At 40.7% G+C, this 20807-nt stretch overlaps 1 protein-coding gene across 2 annotated transcripts in view; it reads left to right on the plus strand.

The window, feature by feature from the left end:
• The window catches only part of LOC102196276 (low-density lipoprotein receptor-related protein 1-like), a 97097-nt gene that overhangs the window by 1563 nt on the left and 74727 nt on the right, over positions 1-20807 (plus strand). For both annotated transcript variants that reach the window (XM_005739581.1, XM_005739583.1), the window contains exon 2: positions 18049-18171. In XM_005739581.1, coding sequence (XP_005739638.1) covers positions 18049-18171 — 123 coding nt within the window. The remainder of the gene's footprint in view (positions 1-18048; positions 18172-20807) is intronic.

Raw genomic sequence — 20807 nt, forward strand, 5'->3', positions numbered from 1 at the left:
ATGTACACACACACACACACACACACACACACACACACACACACACACACACACACTGGAACAACTTCTGGAAACTATTAAGCTTCACAGTCCCACTCAGGGTTCCTGTTTTTGTGTAAGACAGGGAACAAGTATTCATTCAAAGACAAAGATTTGCTGACAGACTTATTAAAATCTCTGCAGGTGGAAAATAAATCTATAAGCTTGTTCTTCAAACAAAATTTTTTAAAATTTAATTTCATGTAATTTTGGGGGGGGATGTCACCAGGGTCAGCAGGGCTAATCGGAGGTCCTGAATTCACCATGTCATTAAATTCAGCAGGACTTGGATTCAAATCCCAAGCTGCATTTTGAGATTATTCACCGAGCCACAAATGGCTCCCTGTGTCTTTTTGAAGTCATCTCATCTCACTTGGCAGCCCAGTGCGGTGAGGTTCTTAAGGAGCACAATCCCCCGCATAAAAACACCACCTTGGAGATCGATAGCCTGCAATCACCTGTAAGTTGAGAGAGACTTGAGAGCCTGCATTTAAGCGTTTAAAACAAACAACTTCTGCCTCAATTCACAGTGATTGTTTTAGCAAAATCTTCTTCCCTCTGAGTCTTTTTTTTCCTTCCCTCCATTTGATGAGTCAGACCAGTGCAGTGGAACAGAGGAGATCACCAAACCTGAGTTTTTCCTAAAAATCCACTGAGATGCAGAGCCCGCTGTGCTCGACGGCATCTGTGAGCAAAGATTCTAATTTGTTTACAGATGAGGTGTTTCATTACAATTTATTGGTTAGACTGACTGTGAGATTTACCAAATAGTCTCTAATTGTAACTCATGCATTTGGAAGATTTCTTCACTACATTGCCTTCTTTCTAACGTAGTTAAATGGCTTTTATTTTTTAGGGCCCCTTCAGTTACACATGCTACTAGTAAACCCCCCCGACTTGACTTCAAAGTCTTCTTCCTTTTTTTCCATAAAGGTTTTTCTTTCTTTCTTTTTTTCTCATACACTGTAGTCAGTGTAAAAGGCTCTGGGTACCAACAAACCCCAAGTTTAATTGGGTCTAAATTGCTCTTTGTTTCCCAGAAGAGACCTCCATGAACAGTCTCAGCTTGTTCAGAGAGCTCTGCTAATTGGAGGCCCAGTGGAAAGGGCCCTAATGAAAGAATTCCCATCACTTCGGTCTATGAAAGTGATTTCACTCTAGAAAGAGATCACTGGCCCCTTACAAATAGACAGTGTGCCCCCAAACCCCGCCCCAGGCTTTCAACGATAAATATTTTGCTCAGAAAATGACAAAGCAGAAGCGGTGCCTTAAGATCAGTCTCTTCAACTTTTGATAATTTCTTTTACTGCTTTTCTTCCTTGATGATGAAAGTGGCACGGGTTCCTTCCTTCTTAATGAACTCACGATGAAGCGATTATCCTGGCAGTTCCCCTCTGTGCATCTCTGTGCTGCAACATTTGGTGGAGGCCTAAGAACTGCCCCGGCATTTGGCTGATAGCCGGGTGCTACTCCCATGACAATGACAGCATAGGGCCAAAAGGCTTATTGTTTACAACTGTATAGAATACAGAGTAGGTTTGTGAGAGCTTCACAGCTGTTGACCTTATCTTACCCTAAAACATTTAAGCGCAGCAGCTAATGCAAACAGCAGATGAGACATATATAGAAGTCTTATATAAATTTCTAGGTCAGATCAGTTCATTTGTTTCTGAAAATACTTTCAAAGCTACTCCAGCTGGATGAATGAGGAGCTTAACTAGGGGAAAACAATCAGGTGGTTACATAAAGCTCATTCACATCATTGCATCACTTAAAAAAAAAAAAACGGCAAGATTTTGAATCTTTAACTCTTATAAATGCTAGTAGACCGTGACCAGAACAATGGTAGCTGGTCACATTTAGGGGTGGGGGATAGCCTCATAATTCTATTGTGATATTCTGAGGACATCTGTAATAACAATATTTTTAAAGATATATAGAAAAAAAATACTGAAGAACATTTTATTGGTGATTGTAGCTCGCAGGCAGCAGCATTTCTTAGTGCAAACAAAATGAAGGTCATTCGCCGTCCTTCGTTTCAAATAAGCTGCTGTAGTTGATGCTAGGCGACCTGATTCAGAGTATAAATGCAATGCCATGAGGTGCCAGCAGCAGCAGCAGCAGTATTAAATGTGAGCACAGAAGTAGCCTAGGTAATGTGTTCCCTAGAATTTTTAAGTAGTGTAACAATAAAGCAATATCAATGCTAAGCAGCATACTGATAAAATAGCGCAATTTCACTATAACCAAGCACAAAATAGTTGGACAGATTGTGAAGAGAGGTCCATCGTAGTGGTTTCAATACAATGGAGGTGAGGTATAGCAGACACCTATGGCTGCAGATGCCTGTGTGCAAACATGCCATTCAGAGTGATGATGCCTATTGTGCATTAGAGTCTATTTGACTGACTTGTTTTGGAGCCAGCCTCAAGTGGCTGTTAGAGGAACTGCAGTTTTTGGCACTTTGACAGGTTCTTTTTCCAGCTGCAGAGGTTTTGCCAACACTAGTCTTTATTTAAAGTTAATGTAGCCGTCTCCTGAAGCTCACTTATACTCAATAGGTAAATATAGACTACAATGCTACCAGCTGGTTGTGTACAAAATCTTCATAATTAGGCAGTACACTGTCAAAATCTTTGAAATTGCAACGTCTTTCTAGCCACTCGGCTCTGGGTACACGTACACTTTTTAGAGCAGTCCTGTGACCCACTTTAGGCTTGTGACCCACTGATTGAGATATGCTATCTATATGGAGCTATTTAAGGACTGAAGATGCTGCACAGAGACGACAGAGCGGAAAGTTGCTCTTGGGATGTAATGATCATGACATTTCTTTACATTCGCAACACATTAGCCAGCAAATGACTGAACAACCGTCACCGGTACTGTATGTGAAGGTGATGATATTTTAAGAAACTGCGTATGAATTGAAGCTTAGTTAAAATACAAGTCCATCTCATGTCAGGATCCTTTGATTTGTGCCTCAGATGAAATATAATCCCTGGAAAATGTTAGTCTTATTCACAGGTCACCTCTCTTTAGAAACAATAGCAGAAATACTCCTGCATTAAGACCAAAAGCGAGTACAAAGTAATACTACAAAACCTTCTAATGACAGTTAGAAGAAGAGAAGGATGAGCGCGCTTCAACGTGTTTCAGGAGAGAACAGGATTTTGGGGCAGTAGCGATGAGCTGCAGAGAGCTCCATAGTTGACCTAACATAGTGTTCAGGATTGTGAGTCAGTGTCCAGTTGAAATTTGGCTCCGGTGTTTGCAACCACCTGCAAATATTCCTAATCGTATTTGATGTGAAGGCTAGGCTCAGGCTATGCAGCCTGTTATTTTTTTTATAAATTCACATATCTGCTTATTTACTGCACTTGTTTTGTTTTTTTAGGAGCAAAGTGGTGAAACACAGATGTTTATTCTGCTTTTATGTTTTTTTGCTATCTGGTCTTAAGATTTACACCCGTGTGCAAGCCTGTTTGGCTATTCACCAACTCCTAAGGGAACAATTTGTCTGTTTCTGCAGATAAATTCTCGACCGCGTCCAGTAGGGCTGCCACGATTTGTCGACTAGTCACGATTACGTCGACTATCAAAATCGTCGACGACTGATTTAATAGTCGACGCGTCGTTTGAAGCTTTGTAAGATCACAAAGGACGCAGGAATAAGTGGCAGGATTTAAGAGTGTAATAACGGACTGAAACAGAAGATGGCAGCATTGCATGTACAAGGATGCCAGCTACCGTTAAACCCCGAAGAAGAAGAAGAAGAAGCAGCTGTGTCCCAGAATTCATAGCGCGGCCCAGCGCAGTTTCCAACAATGGCGGCAGCTAGTTAGTTTTAATTTAATGTTACTCTTATTATTCTTTCTGGGTCACAAAATAAACGTTTAACATATGTTCAGGCGAGAATGTAGCTGTGTAAACCTCAAATATCTGCTCAGTTTATCAGGACACCACATATTTTCAAAAGCGCTCTGACGTTTTCGGAGACATCTGTTACCCACTAGCTCGTTAGCGAGCCGGGGGCTAGGCTCACTAGCGCCGTGAGAACACCGGACTCCCCGCAAATCGTTTTCAAACCCACCGCCGTCTTTCGCTACTCAGGTTAAATATATATTAGTCACTTAGATAACTTAAAATGTTATTGTTTGGCTTTTTTTTTTTTAGTATTTTATTTGTTCCTGAGTAAATCAGTTTGTCTGAGATTAAAGTTATAGTTTTTACACAGCTGAATAAACGTCAAGCAGACAACTGATTATCAGAAGTGTGAGATGCTCCAGAATATACTCCGGTGTCCTGTTATATTTTAGATAGCAAGGAGTTTATTAAACTTCACCGAAACAATCTGCAAATTTCATTAAAATTTAATAAACTATCATCTTGTCTTTATTTTTAGTTAGCACAGACCTTAAACACTTAAAGCTGTAAGCTAATGATAGTTATATAAGAGCAGATGCTGCTGGTGCAATAAGCTGTAGTTTTACGTCCAATGGATGATGATCTGATTAGTCGACTAATCGCAAAAATAATCGGTGACTAGTCGACTATCAAAATAATCGTTTGTGGCAGCCCTAGCGTCCAGTAGTTAGTTGGCAGTTTTCTGAGGTTTGTTTTTCGTAATCTGCAGTTTTTTGCCAAGCAGGTAGGTTGATTTGTAGAGCTTTAGGAAACAGCACAGTGAGAGCGACCCAAATCAGTGAAGTCTCAGTCTGCAACATCAAAAACAAAGAAAATCTGATTTTCAATTTTTCAATCTGAGTCAAAGTGAGGAGGACTTTTTTTCTGGGGCAAAGAAGACCACTCTGATGTTGGATCTGTTTTGAGTAGTAGCTTTAAATCCAAAGATGGCCTGTAGATAAAAGTATAGCTATGACAAAGACAGTCATTTCACTCTTGTGTTATACTTGTAGTCTCATGTGTAAAACTCATCAGTACACCTTCCCCCGATATGTACCAGGGCAAAGACAATTAACTTCACATCTACTGCCGCAGCTACTTTGTCAAATTATTGATTTTTCCATACCAGACTTGAAAGAGTTTTAGTTTTCATTTCCTGCAGTATTGATACGCTGATTTGAACTGCACTTCCTTGCTCTCTTCTCTCCCCACCGTCGAGTTCGCACGCACACAGACACACATTGCAGTGCCCACACAGCCCAGCCGCCTCTCACTGACTTACTGCCTTGCTGTCTTCTTCTTCATTTTTCTCATCCTCTCAGGTTAAACAGCATTTTTTTTTTAATAGTATTAGAAAGTGCACTTTAAATCAAACGCAGCTTTTGGCCGTATTATAGCCTTAATATTTTTCTCTTTTAATAAAACTCAAAACCTGCAGCGCTCTTAATGTTGTGGCACTGATTCCCCCTGGTACTTGTTTGAAATACTATTATTGCATCGAAGTATGTAACTCCTTTATTATTGCAACACTTAGTGGAAAGCCGTGTTATCTGCTGCTAGATGCGAGCACATGTAGGAGTGGGCTACGTAAGTAATCAGGCTGCCTTGAAAATTCAACAAAATAAAATATTAGTCTAAGTGTGTGTGTGTGTGTGTGAGAGAGAAACAGTTTTCATAAGAAGTGGATGACTAACCTTTCATAACAACCCAATTGTCATGATAAAACAACAAAAAAACCCAAAAATGGTGACACAAAGGTGCTTAAATATTGTGTAATGAGTCCAGTTTGAAGGGTTTTGCCAGATTTGCAAAGAAGCTGTCGTGCTTTATAGGTGTGTAATGTGCATTATTCATCAACGTCAACAACAACCACGTCATGCTGATGCGAGGCAGTGCCATGGCCAGGCTGTAGGATTTGCTGGGACCCTTTTATCACCAATAGCAAACACGAGGTAAACTCACTCCTCGGGCGTCAGTCTGAAAGGATGTCTGTTATATTAATGACTCAAGCTGTGACCTTCTCTCATTTTCTTTTCTCTTTACCAAGTTTCAGATTTCGTAAAGCACGAGGGAGGCAATGTGATAGATTGTCCCAGCATAAGGCAGAATTTGTGAATTTATTTCTTTTATCAGTTTGCTAGATAAATTGCTTTATTTTCCTGTTGTAAACATTGTTGAATTTCAGCTCCAGCCCCAGGGGAAATGTCTCTTTTATTTGTTCGAAATGTTCCCAGTCTTGGTTGCACCAGCAGATATAACCAATATGTAGTCTTTTTTTTTTTTTTTTTTAGCACTAGGCCTCTAACAAATATATTTATTAACATCCATTAAGGCCTTTCCTAGAAACATTGTTTTTCACTGACATCCATTTATATAGAGTGGACACGCATCCAGAGGTCTACACAAACAGACCTCATCCTTTTCTCCAGCCTTTGCTGATACATCACAGTTTGTATCTAGGCTCCACAATGTAATAAGAGTCCTCCGGCTTCATGCTAGCAAACTCTTCCTAACTCGGGTTCAAACAATGAGCGCTGAGCCACAGACGCACCAGCACCGAGGTTATAATTCATAGCACTGTGATTTAGATTCATTTACAAACTTCTAATGCAAAATGTAAATAACAATAACCTCAACATAGGCCTAATTGCAAAAAAAAAGAGCAGACAGTAGCCTTGACTCTGAGGTAAAAAAATATTTTTAAAAAAATCTCCTCACCTGGTCTGTAGTGGAGAAACAAGCCTGAGGAAATATAGCAGTCAACTGGGAGATTATTTATGTAGCAATTCCTGGCAAACATTTTACACATTTACAGTTAGGTCCATATGTTTTTGGGCAGTGACATTTTTTTTTTCATGCTCTTGTCTCGGTACACTATCACTGTGTATTTTAAAGAGAACAATATGTGATTGAAGTGCAGAGTTTAAGCTATTCTTGAAGTGAGGCCACAAAACTGACGAGCAGATCTGGAGTTGATCCCAAGTGTTGAAATTGCATTTCATAGCTTCTTACTGGAACTTTCAATATGATGTCCAGTAAGAGAACCAAAGTGAAACTATCATAGAGACAGCAAAAACGAATCAACAGTGGCCAGCTCAGCAGCACCAAAAGGCCTGAAAGACCACAGAAGACAAGTGCATGAAGAATTAACTCCATGGTTTAAAAAAAAAAAACCCAACTTCAAATCTAACTAAATTAACACTCTAAACTGTGCATTGTCAAAGTCTGCATTCAAGACATTCCTTCGTGAATGAAGGTTTTATAACAAGGTGCAAACCACTGGTTATTCTCAAGAATAAGAAGGCCAGATTAGACTTTGACAGAAAATATCCAGAAGAGCTTGCACAGATCTCCTAAAAAATAATCTTTGTACAGATGAAACCAGAATGAACTTGGAAGAAAGGATGGGAAGAAAAAAATATGAAGAATGAGAGAAAAGGTTCATGATCTAAAGCACGCCCTAACATCAGACACGGGGGAGGCAATCAGAAAAGGATAGAAGCGCTCTGTGGTATCTAAAGAAATACATGCTAAACAGGCGCTCCTCAGTGGGATTAAAAAAAAAAAACAAGTCAAAAAGCAGAAAACTTGCAGAGACACTCTGTTAGTAAGAATTAAAAAAAAATTGATAAAATTTGTAAAAGCACAGCAAGAAACAAACTTGACCTACATGTATCGACTAAAGAGTTTTAGCAGGGTCTGATGAGGACCTTGATGAAGGAGGCAATGTTAGAGCATGGGCATGCATGGCTGCCGATGGAAGCGGGTCACTAGTGTTCATTAATGACGTGAGTGCTGATAGAAGTAGGAGGATGAACTGTTAAGTGAACAGGGCTCAAGTCTCTGCTTAGATTTAGGCAAACTCTAAAAGACTGATCACATGTTGTTTCCCAATGCAAAGCAAGAAAAGCACGAGAGAACAGGCCTTAGTGACTGTGTCTAAAAAAATAGCTGTAATTCCCTAACAGCTAATTACTAAACCCCTTGAATTAAAGCTGAAAATCTGCACTTCAATCACGCCTTGATTGTTGGATTTAGGATCCATTGTTGTGGTGTGCAAAGGCAAAAATACAAATCCAAAAACCTGTGGAGCTAACTTTATGAGCCACACTGCAAATGCTTCACGCAGTTTTTAAAGCAACTGGCTTCTTGCATAAGATTTCCCACATTCAGATGTATGTGTGTAGGCAATGTGGTCTCTCTGATTATTTGCATTGTGTGCTTCTGGGAAAAGAATGGGTGGCTGTTTGGTCTGCTGTTATTAGCCTACACACACTAAACTAGTTGGAATATATTTGGTAAATATCCCTGAAGACATTTCCTTATGTATATGAGGTATTTTGGAGTGTGTGCAATTGCATTTTTAAATATATGAACTGTCTGAAGGAGTGATTTGGCTTTCAGATTAAGATTAGGAATATATCACTCGCTCACAGTCTTTTCTCAACGTGCCAAAGGCCAAGAAACCCACCTTACAGCACTCAGAAAATGTTCTTATAAACAGAGATTTTTGAGCGACTGTGTTGCCACATGACAGAGTCAGGCTAGTGGTTTTCCTTCTGTGTCCATTTTTAGGCATAGTTAGGTTAACAGCTGCTGTCTGCTTAAATACCACAGACATGTATTTACAGCGATATCAATTTCTTACATTTTCATGCAGACTTGTTTGAATTCCCAAATTTCCCCAAAAAGGAAATTTCAGCAACCTTTAGATTTAAATCTGTTGCTTTTTATGCAAGAGGATTTCTTCCGACTTTGCTTTTTGATCGTCAGTGTCTCGTTGGAGTCTCAGCCAAGGTTGCTTTAGCACATGGAGGTGAAAAAACATTCTGGAGAATCAGGTCTTGTTGCATAGAGCTCATGCGTCACACTGAGACTTGAAATTTGTACTGGTCTTACGAAAAGGCACTAAAGAATTTCATATAATCTTCTTTAATATGTTCCCCTCGGCAGCATGCTAAGCAGGCTTAATTGTCATTTCCCCCCCTCTGCCGCTGCATACGGCGTGTGCTTCGGTGCTAGTGCGGCAAAGGGATGTGTCTAAACTGACTAAGTTGATAATGATGCATCACACCTTGTGGTTTTCTGCTTCGTCCCTTTTTCTTCTTCTTTAGAAAAAAAAGATTAACCCTTATGATGAAGCGAAGGAGTTCATGACCTCCTCCCCCCCTGAGTTCTAACAGTGAGAGTAGTAGCACAAATAGCAGTCATGGTTGATTACCACACCGGGGCTGAGACATGGTGAAATCTCAGCCAGACATCCAAATAGCTTTTCATTTGATTACTCTGCTTCAACTAATAGGTTCTTGTTCACAATACCACAAAGGCTTGCTGAAATTTGTGGAGTTTTTTTCTTCTTCTCAGATTTGACCTGTAAAAATCAGACAGTCACATTCAGGAGTGTGTTGCCCTGTAAATGAAGCCTCATTTGCCTTTGCAGCTAGCACCAGACTTGAACATATTCCTCGTGATGGCTCTCCTGAGCCTAATGCATGCATGACACACACTTTCATGCATACGAACGTACACATGGCACAAAATTTACATCCATCCAGAAGGCGGTTGAGTAAGTCTGCACGCACAAGCCAAACTTTGACTTGGATTGTAGATTTTTTTTAAAGGCCTCATTACCTTAATGTAGGTGACAAGTACAGTGGGGGAGATAATTATTTGATCCCCTGCTGAATTTGTAAGTTTGCTCACTTACAAAGAAATGAACACTGTGATTTTTATGGTAGTTTAATTTAACTGGAAAGAGAGAAATCCAGAGAAAACACATTACGAAAAAGTTCTTTGCATGTCATTGAGTGAAATGAGCATTTGAGGCCCTTGCAAAACATGACTTTGTACTTAGTGGAGAAATCCTTGTTGGCAAGCACAGAGGTTAATTTAGTTAGTCTGTAGTTTTGCCCACTCCTCTTTACAGAAACTCTTTAGGTTTCTTGGCTGCTGCTTCATCAGTTGAAGCTTAACCTCTATCCACAGGTTTTCTATAGGATTTAAGTCTGGAGACCTTCTTTTTTTTCATCATGCCTTTGTTGTCTTGGTGTTATGTTTTTGGTTGATGGTGGAATGCGCTGGAAGACCCATCTACAACCCATTTTGTTTAAGAGGCACAGCTGGAGCCTTTATCTCTTGTTTTGTAACACAGGAACTTTTTCCCCTCCCTCTTTCTTCTCCTCCTCTTCCATTACAAAATTCTGAAGTGTTTATGGCTCAGCTGTGGAGGTGGATGAAGAGTTGGCAGACTGCAGCCAAAGAGGCCGATATGCTCATCCCTCAATTTTGGCACTTAGCAGAACCCCCTCAGTTCAGCCCATAGGCCAAGTAAATAAACCCATATCCCATTTCTTTTTCGCTCAACCTCAGTGTTTTCTATATCTATACAAGTTTGTCAGATGCCATTTCTTGAGAGTGAGAAGCGTGTTGCCATGAATCCACTGTGAAATTTTCTATTTATTTTTTGTTGAATTCTGTCAAGACATTTAGCTCCAAGTCGATATCAAACCGGCTGGGTTGGGTTCTTTCCTCAGTGGGTGACTCAGTAAAGATCAAATCCAACTCAAAGTTTTCCAGAGTCTGTGTCAGGGTCAGGACTTGCAGCACACAACTCAAGATGTTAAACTTCCTTGGTTAAATATTAGAAAACATAATGATGACACATATTTTGAGAAGCAAAAATGTTTAAATTAGTGACAGCATCTTAACCTTTGAGAAACTATTGAAGCGTTTCATTTGTGCGAGTACATGCTGTCTTCTGTAGACTAAACTTGGCGTTTGTTTCCCATTAGACATTTCAAAACTCTCTGTAAGTGTTTAAAATGACTTCACTGTGTGTTTACTTCAGCCAGCACGCCCTCCTGGTACTTTTATGCCCCCTGGCAGCTTTCTTAGTTTCAGTTGAATTAGTTTTCTTTTGTATAAAGATTTTATATGATACTTTTCCTGCTTGGTCTCAGTGTATGTGGATGGCATGAGTGACTTAGGTTCGGAAAAGTCAGGGGAAAAACCCAACTCTTATTTCATAAAGACAGTCAGATTCCAGTCTTGTGAGATGAAGCTTGGGTAGCAGGTCTAACAGTCAAATAACAATTGTTTTATTGTATACTTTAAAACAGTTTGCTGTTAGTTATTTTATGGCTCTCCTGGTGGTATGGCCACATGCATTGCAATATATTTATAGCTTTAGAGGTTTGCTATTTTAAAAAAAAAAAAAGGTGAATTTCTGATTTACCATTTTTTCCCCAACTTGTGCAAGCAGGATAACATGTATCAACAGCTCAGTCCAAAGAAATCTGGTATAAAGAAATGTGCTCAGTGTCATTTTTACCCCTCAAACACAGTATCACCATCCCATCAGCCTCATCAGCTTCAGCTGTGCTAACACACTAAGCCAGTGGTTCCCAAACTTATTTTGCTAGGCCCCCCTTTGTTTTACAAGAAAAATGTCCCCCCCCAAAACACAAAAAAACACATCCTCCAACCACACACACCCATATTTTGCTCAATTGCGGTTTATTTCACACTTCAAACATTTAGTAAACAATTAAGCAAATACAAGTAAACTGCAATAAATTACAGGTAGTAATTTATTGTAATTTATTCATGGTTTTGCTTTTACATGTGGACGAGGAATACAGAGTTTGTCAAAGGGATGTGCCTTTTTTCACGTCACGCTGTGCGCCACGTTATTGTTTACATGAGATGAACTGCAGAATGGGAGATGGAGACAAAATACTGTTAATCTGACTATCTGCAGGTTTTACACCAGTTACTGTCCCTCTATTTAGAAAGGCAGAGGCGCTGCGGTGTGATTATTTTACATGTAGTTGCTTCTTTCCTGTGTAATAATATTCAACATTGCTATCAATACATTTTTCAAAAAATGCCTCTCTGTGCAAAATGGGTTTAAAAACATAAACAGCTGTGGGATACTGTTTGTCCGTGATTTGAACCGGGGGAACAAATCGTGGCAGGATCAGCCTGATATTATTTGTATCCTGCTGTAACTTTACTGTATAAAGAGCTAACATCTCCAAAATGTCAGGAGTAGTTATTTATTACAAGAAGTGTTTGTGAACTAAAAATCAAGAATGTGGGATACTGTTTGTCCGTGATTTGAAGAGCCCAACGCCTGATCCCAGTAAGGGAAAACCAATTCTGCAGGGGAGACCTACCTGGCACTTGTGCAGGTGAAACCAAAGGGAAGATATGCTTCACCATATTTTCTAGTCTTTGGCTTGGAAGGAAGTTGGTTTGGAAACATATTCAGCGATGCTTCATCTCCTGCTTTGCGTTTGTGTGGGCGGCCTGTGCTAGCAGTGTCCAAGCCTTGTTTTTTTTGTTTTTTCCCCTTTTCATACCGCGCCCCCCCTGCAATGGCTCTGCCCCCCCCCCTTTCCAGGGGGCGGGCCCCACACTTTGGGAAGGTCTGCACTAAGCTAAGATGGTGTGCATAGTAAATATTTTACCTACTTAACATCAGCATGTAAGGCTGGCCAAGAAAGCTGATTCTTAGTAAGCTCAGAGTTTGGCCTCAGAAGGTTCTATAACCTATATTAATACTAATAATAATACTAATCTGTATTCTACTGTTGGTCTTATCACAGTGGTGGGTTTACTACACTGAAATTCTCATTTTTTGATTTCTAACTCCACTCTTTGATACATTGTCACTATCCATTTTAAGGAAAGTACTCCTGTGATGTGATTAGCAGTTTCAGGACTGAACCTGAGGACTAGCTGGTGGTTAGTAACTACTGAGGAGGTGCCCCAGGAACTAAATACCTTCACATCTCTTTCTTCCCCTGTTTAATTTGAAGCTATCTAAGATCTACTAATTGGATGCTGAAATGATGCAATAGCTTCCCAATGGTCAGGATGTATGTCGTATCTTGTGGACCTTTATTTTCTGTGAATTTGTCAGTAAGATTAGAAAAGTACTATACATTCACCAGCCTTTTCTTTGCTTCCTCAATTACTTGTTAACTTAAATCAGTACTCAACCAATAATGTGGCAGAAGATCTATACATTGAGGCAAGTAGATTTAGTCAAGGCGACCATCTCTGATATTCGAATTGAGCATCAGCATGAGGAAACCCAAGGGACTTAAGTCACCTTTGTTGGTGGCAGATGTGACTGATCTCACAGTTTTAGAAACTGCTGATCTATTGGGATTTTCCTGCACAACCACAGTATGTAGAAGAGCATGTCTGAAAACACGAGACATTCAATTTTGAAGCAGAGAGGCTAAAGCAGCAAAAGACAGCAAAAGAGGAAAAATGTTGCCTGATCTGACAAATCCTGATTTCATTTGGACAATAAAGTCAGAATTGGTCAAAAGCAACATGAAAGCACTGATTCATCGTGAATTGGTAGCAATAGTGCACTTTGGTGATGGTGTAATAGTGTGGGGGACATCATATTGGCACACTCTCCGCCCCAACTGATCATTGTTTAAACAACAGAGCCGACATGAGTGTTGTCCATGCCTTCGTGACCATAGAGCACCTTTGGGATGTGATGGAATGGGACATTAGCTTAATGGATGTGTAGCCACCAAAGTGCAGGAGCAGCGTGATGCTATCATGTCAATATGGACCAACATCTCTAAGAAATGTTTTCAGGACCTTGTTGAATCTAGGCCATGATGAATTAAGGCAGTTTTAAAAGCAAAATGGGTCTAAACCAATGCTAGCAAGGTATAACTTGCTAGCATTGGTTTAACCAAACAAACCAAACTGCCCTTAAACAGTTCCTGTATTCTTAAGGACCCTTTAAACAACTAACTTTGAAACTTCCTGCTGTTCAGAGTCCTTTCAGCCCCACTGTTGACAGTACTTTAAGTCTGCCTTCATCTCAACCGCTGCTGAGCAGTGTGTGATGAGGCCATAGTCTCAGTGTCTGCTGGAGCTTTGTCCTGGTTGATCTCAGAGGGCAGACTTCCAACTTATTTATAGCTCTGCTGTGGGTGTCTGAGGAAATGCTGCAGTGACTGGGGGCAAGGCTTGTGTTTGCCTTAGTATAGGTCTCTTCCTCCCAAGCAGACAGAGCTCATCTTAGAGGGCTCGCGGGCAGCGGTGGGGTGCAGAGGGCAGTGGGTTGTAAACCGTCCCAAATGGCAACAATTCAAAACATTTTCCCGCAGCCTCCGCTTTAGTAAGCACACAGGCAGCTCATTGATAGCAAGTGTTACATTCCTCCATCCCATCTCAATATCCCTGCCCAGCTCAGTGTGCTCTCTGATCTTCAGGCCTGTCCTGAAAGCTGAGATCACTTCCCCCAAGGAGTTGTAGCTCACTGCCCACTCTCCATTTCCTCTCGCATTGATGCCGTACATCTAATTTGTTCTCTTATATCATCATTCGGCCTATCCATCTGTTGACCTCATTTATTTGCTTTTCAGTTAAAGCTGTCCTTGGATCCTTTTAAACCCCGACTTTTAACCATATTAATTCAGATCGTGCCAGCAGCAGACTGCTTTCACAGCTAACAGTAAAGTGGTTGTCACTGGCAGCTGTCTTCTATCTTCTATGACTGAACAGTTTTACCTCAGTTCACATGCAAGTAAACCTGCATATTCAAAATACGATTGATTCTTTTTCTTGATCTCGCCAAAATTAAGTCTTTTGTCATTACTTGTCATTGCCTGCTGTTTAGATTGGGTAGCCCAGGACTTACTTTAATGGTTTCCCTTTGCCCATCCCAGAATGAGCTTCACTTTTCCTTAGCTAACCTCTTGACCTACTTCTTATTTTCCCTGATATGATTCTGTCAGCAGCCGCTTGCAGCTGAGCCTGAGGTGCTTGTTAACTCCCCCCACAGCCATTTTGAAAGCGGAGTTCACAGCAGAGCGTGTCAGCATCTACATAAACAATAGACAATAGACAGATACACCACAACTGCTGCCTGCTCTGGCTGGTGCTGATATCCCTAAACAAACAAACAAAAAAACATGATCGCACACACCGAAGAAGAGGGAAGAGAAGCAAAGAGGAAACCCTTTAACACAAGCTTGGTTGCATTTCATGAATAATTCAAAACCTTGTGACTTCTGAGAGAGAGAAAAAAAAGGCGACCCTTTACACACTCATCTACGCGCACACACACACACACACACACACACACACACACACGGTGATCACAGCGGTACAGAGCGGAGGATAAGTGGGGAGCGTGTGAATGTGCGCAGCAATATGTCAGGTTGAATTCATGGTTTTTAGGTTGAGCCCCATTTGAAGATTCCTTTCACTGCTGGAGTTGAAGAGTAGCTTTACATGTAGATGCCGTCATCCTGTTTATCCTTCTTCATCCCATAAGCCACTCCTATGCTATCCTACACTCCCCCACGTCCTGTTCGTCATGCTCTCTATCTGACTAAGTTGTAGCTCTGGTAAAAATGCCCATTTCTGGCCTCGCATTCTGACCCAAAGAGGCTGACTCGTCTGCACAATGGCGTTACATAATCGTCTATACAACACACTTTTTAAGATAACACTGAAAATGTAAATCATCAGTCGTGCCGCGGGACTGAGGTGGGTGGATCGCTTCAGTGAGGCGATGCTGTCAAAGATGTTGGAAGAATCACCCTCAGACCACTATATTTGAAATAATGACAGGAAGAAATAAAGAAGGAGTCTATTAAAAAAACAAACTTTGAACTCAAATGATGGAAAAACACCAGCCTCGTGATGGATATTTAAACACTGAATATCCACAAAAACAGACAAATTTTAAAGTGTCAGTTTGTTCCATTTAAATGCCATGAAAGACGTTTGCAAAACGGTAAAAACAACACTTCTCGGTCATGTATTAAGCTAAATCTTTAGTAAATCCATAGTATATTATTTACCGTATGGTCCCATCTTACTACAATGCATGAAATCGCCATCTGTGTGTTTGTTTCTTTGTTCACAAACTCCTCCTAGACCATCAGGAGCTGAGCAACCAAACCTGGCATGCAGGTTTATCTTTGGTCCTTGAAGGTTGTTATCTATATCAGATCTTACAGTGCCATCAATTTGCCTAGCAACAGTTTGAAAATGGCCTGTTTTTAGAGTTTATGCACCCGTAACATCTTATAAAATTATCATCTGATGTAAGATCTAATTTAAACCTAGAAAAGCTGAGTTATGCATGCATATTGTTGATACTCTAATGCCATCACTTTGCCTGGCAAACACCTAACAATGTGCTAAAATGACCCGTTTTTACCCTTTAGACACCTACAGCACCTTGCGAAAGCATCCTATCATTTTAAATTCACAACAGTAACATCTCATTTATATCCTCAAAAGCTGAATGATACATGCTTAGCAACCACCTAGCAACGGGCTAAAATGACCCATTTGTAGCATATAAACAACATCTACTGTCTCTATTTTTGTACTTTTCTCAGTGTGATAAAGTGCCAACAGCACAAACAAGCCAAACAATACTCTAACATGGGCATCACTAGTTAGTTAACAAAAATGTCTCTAATTCTACCTTTTTTATTACCACGTTAAGCAGTTTATTATATCTTTAAATATAACTAGAAAATTATATTTCGTTTGTAACATAATAAAAAAACCCGTTTGAGTTAAACGTACTATTAAAATGAATTAATTTTTTGGGGGGAATCAAGTAATTATATTGGTTACCAATATGCCAGTAACTGTAATATAATTAGAGGAATATGTTGTTTGGTTCAAAGTCATCTTAGTCTCTCCGGCTTCAGCGTGGTCTGGTATGTCTTAGCTTAGCACTGTGGCTTGGGTTGTGCAGCTGCAAGCATAGACTGTATATAAAAGTCTAGTTTATGTATACAGTCCTTGTTCAGAAGAGGAGACTTCAGCCTTCTGGTATCAACAAAGTAATCTTAGCTAAGCTAGCCGGTTGCCTGCTAACAGCTTGCGTTCACATATCTGCTGGGATTTTTGAACCTTGTGAAGCCAGTACTTATAAGATGTTGCTGCATGTGGTCATAATGGCAAATGTTAAGCTAGCTGCTGACAGACAGTAAATACCATAGACTCTGATAAACATCCACAGATCGTAGGCTGCTGTCTGTAAAACCACAAAAAAGCATCACTTCTGTATGATTTCCTTACAGTTAGGTAGAGCAACTGAAACGTACACATGTTAAGTAATGTAGGAATTACTCTTTCTGATGACGAATGATTTAAAAAGAAACAATTTAGCAATTTATTTTGCAGTGATTACCTTATGGGAACTTATCAAACACTGGCAATAATAAATAACATCTGCTCTGTATAAAACACAGCTTTACAAGAGGACGTGAACAAAGAGTGCTCAGGACAATGTGAAGAGCAGTCCATGTCAGAGTATTCATTAATCCCTGCCTTTATTTACACTTCAGTGACAGCTGAATACACGTTGAATGAAATATGGTTAAAAAGCTTAGGTCAGTGTTTACGTTTTCCTACTAAGTTTGTAAAATCTTGGAGACCGAGATTATTTCTTCCATTTGTTTTAACGTATTTTCAAAGCCAAAGACTTTGTACTCCATCGTCTGTTTTTTGGTCACCGCTCAACAGTAAGTCCTGCTCGTCCAAAACCAAAGCTGAATGACTCAGCTTTGTTGCTTCTCTGTGTGTATATGTGTTGTTAAAGTGTTCATGTGCTGCACAGAGAGGACTTGAATTAATGTGGCTTTGAATATGCGCTGCCATTTGGCTGTGGCTAGAGTGGGCAGTTTTTCCTCGCCCTGGAAGTTTGGACTGAAGGGGGGTAATAGAGGGAGGGTAATTCAGTGAACAGGATGTTCTTTGATATCCTCCAGACGAGCTGCTTCTCTGCCACCGGCTTGCAAATACTGACCTGGATATTTAGGTGCAGCAAGTTTATGCAAAGTTGCTTCCAGGCTTGCTTCAGTGCTCATTTTGCTTTTCTTGTGTGTGTATCCATTCTCTATTGCCCTCCGTCATGTAAGAACGTTCCAAAACCTAATTAGGGCCAGTGTGAGCTTCTATTGACTCACAACAGACACCGCTTCCTAATGAGACCTCAGGAATAAAGATCATTGACAAAAAAAAAAGAGCGCTTTTATTTTTCTCCCAGAAATCCTTTTAGTCTTACTTTCTTTTTCTATCTCTTTTTAGCCCCAAGGACCTGCAGCCCAAAGCAGTTTGTGTGCAAAGATGGGGTAACGTGCATCTCAAAGGGCTGGCGCTGCGATCGGGAGAAGGACTGCCCGGACGGCTCTGACGAAGAGCCTGATGTTTGTAAGTCTTTCAAAAAATGGCTCAAATATGTTGTATCCAAAAAAATCATCAGGTTATTGAGCATGCTGCATCTCACTTGTTCAGCAGAATAAACTATCTGGCAGTTAATCATTCAGAGACAGATAACTGTTGTCCTGAGAAGAGACATTAAAGACTAGTTATGTTGCTTCTCTTTCTTGTTGTATAATAGAGTCCAGAGTGAATCATTCTGTGCTCAGGTTACTGCTTATCACATTTGATAAGAATAAGGGTGTGTTTGAGGCAGGTTAAGACAGGGAGCATTTTCACTAAATCAGTTAAAAATGCAGTGTTATGCAGACCTTACATTTTATTCAATCTCAAATTAAAAATGCCAGCTCACTTGGTTTAAAGAACATCTTCAGCTTCTCTGTGCAGAATACATTCTTTTGGCAATGTGTGAATTATGCACGTAACCAACGGTCACCAAGTGTGAAATTGGCTTGGAAATTGATCAGAACCTGCATGGGTAGATTTGTAAAATGTATCTTCCTCTGTATCCGGGGTATGCCAATATAATACTGCAGCGTTCGTTCTCTCAAACGCGCTCTAACAGCAGTTGTTGACTAAAAGACCGAGATTGATGCACTTTTCGATTTATTTGGCTAACCACCGCCAGACGAGAGAAAACAATGGGATGTTCTATCAGCAAATGAGAGAAGGTCGTTCTGCCGTTGAGTAGCTCTGTCACGGCCAATTAGAAGATCTACAAAGTTTGTTTTTCCCTGGTAAATGTGATTTTCCACTAACGCTCAGACCCACAGAGGACACAGTCGTGACACGAAACCAAACAGAAAGTGCTAAAAAAACAAGAAAAAAAAAGAAAAAAAAAGACAGCTCTTGTTTCAAAGTCCTCAACTAGATGTTGAGATGCTTTGAGGCCGAATCCCTGGGGTGAGGATGAAAGCAGCAGTGTCTTTTTGGTCATCCTCTGAGAACTAAAATGCCTGTAGTTATCTAAGAGGACAGAGGGCTCCGGGTGGGTTGGGGAGTGGTATGTGTCTGTGTATGTGTGTGTGTTTTTGGAGGGGCTGACCTGGGAGAGAGGGAGAGCAACTGTGTGGACAGAGAACTGTAGCTGCAGTCTAGACGCATGAGGCTGTATGAGAGCAGGTCTGGAAGTCATTAGAGACTCGCCCAGAGCAATGGAGAAACCTGCTGTTTTTCACAACCTGCCTAGGCCAAACACACACACACACACACACACACACACACACACACACACACACACACACACACACACACACCCTCCCCGCTTCTCATCTTGGCCTTTCTTCTTCTGTGTCTATCTGGGACAGGAAGAAGTGATTTGATCCTCTGTTTCTTGCTACTCCATCTATCGTATGCCAAACCTCTCAACAGCAGCAGTCATAGGACCTATTGCCTCCAGGGACCCGATTTTATACAGTCAGGGAGGAAAACTCTAGAAGTGAAGCAAGGTCAGAAAATAAACAGGTGGTTAAACCATCTGGCACAGGAGGCTTTAATTGGGATCGGGAATTTCTTTTATGCTCAGTTAATGCTATCCTTGCCGTAATCAAAATATACCAGCAATCAGGTTTTCCAAATCTCAAGAAAACACCCAAACCAACAATGAACGGATGCTATCGGCATGTAGTCACAAACAAACATAATTATTAGCCACATGCAACATTAAGAGGTTAGGACTAATGTCTCACAGCAAGAATGTCCCGGGCTTGAATTCACAAGCTGCTCGGGCCGTCCTGGGTGTCCATATTCTCCCAGTGTCGGCGTGGGTTTCACCAGAGGCTCTCGGTCTTCCTCCCACAGTCAAAAGCCATGCAGGTTATGTTAATTGGTAATTCTAAATTGGCCGTAGGTGTGAACATGAACACGAAAGGTTGTCTGTCAGTATGTGTTATAGTCGTACGACAGGCTGGTGACCTGTGCTCTCACCCCATGGCACCTGGGAAAGGCTCCAGCTTCACCATGACCCTGAAATGGATAAGTGATAACAAACAAATAGTTTTTCCTCCGTTTATGAAATTTGACAAAAGCATGGGAGCTTAAATATGCTGTGAGTCTGTAACCTCAATAGGCATGGAAGCAATACTGGGCTTTGCAGCTGATGTTGATACAAGCCACATTTTCCTCCTTCACACACACATTCATACAGCGCTTTATTCTGTGCCTTTAAATACTTTCTATTTAACTATCACGCGCACACATTGACACTCCGATAGATGCCTCGGGGGCAATTTGAGTTCAGTATCTTGCCTTAGGATACATCAATCTTTAGACTGGATGAGCTGGGGCTCAAACTGCAGATCTTCCGAAGCCACAGGCAATATATGAGCTAGTTTTACGTTAAGATGGTCAAAAATTTTCAGTAAGAGTAACAATAAGGATGAGCGACACTGCGAAGGTCTTGCCTAACTCTGAAACTCGTCTGCTTAGTTGTGATGCATACTCTACATGTGCCGCATACAACACTGAGAGTCTGAGCCGCTCCCCTGCTGGATGGTCTCTGCGATGAAGCAATTTTTAATTTGCTGCAGTACATTAAATTTTAAATGACGGCATAACGGCCAACATAACCTAACCACCTAAAAAGCTGCTCTAAACCAGAGTTTTCAGAGAATATGACGAGATAAAAA

Source organism: Pundamilia nyererei, unplaced genomic scaffold, assembly GCF_000239375.1.
Source record: "Pundamilia nyererei isolate P.nyererei 1_Seehausen unplaced genomic scaffold, PunNye1.0 scaffold00092, whole genome shotgun sequence".
Classification (NCBI taxonomy): Eukaryota; Metazoa; Chordata; class Actinopteri; order Cichliformes; family Cichlidae; genus Pundamilia; species Pundamilia nyererei.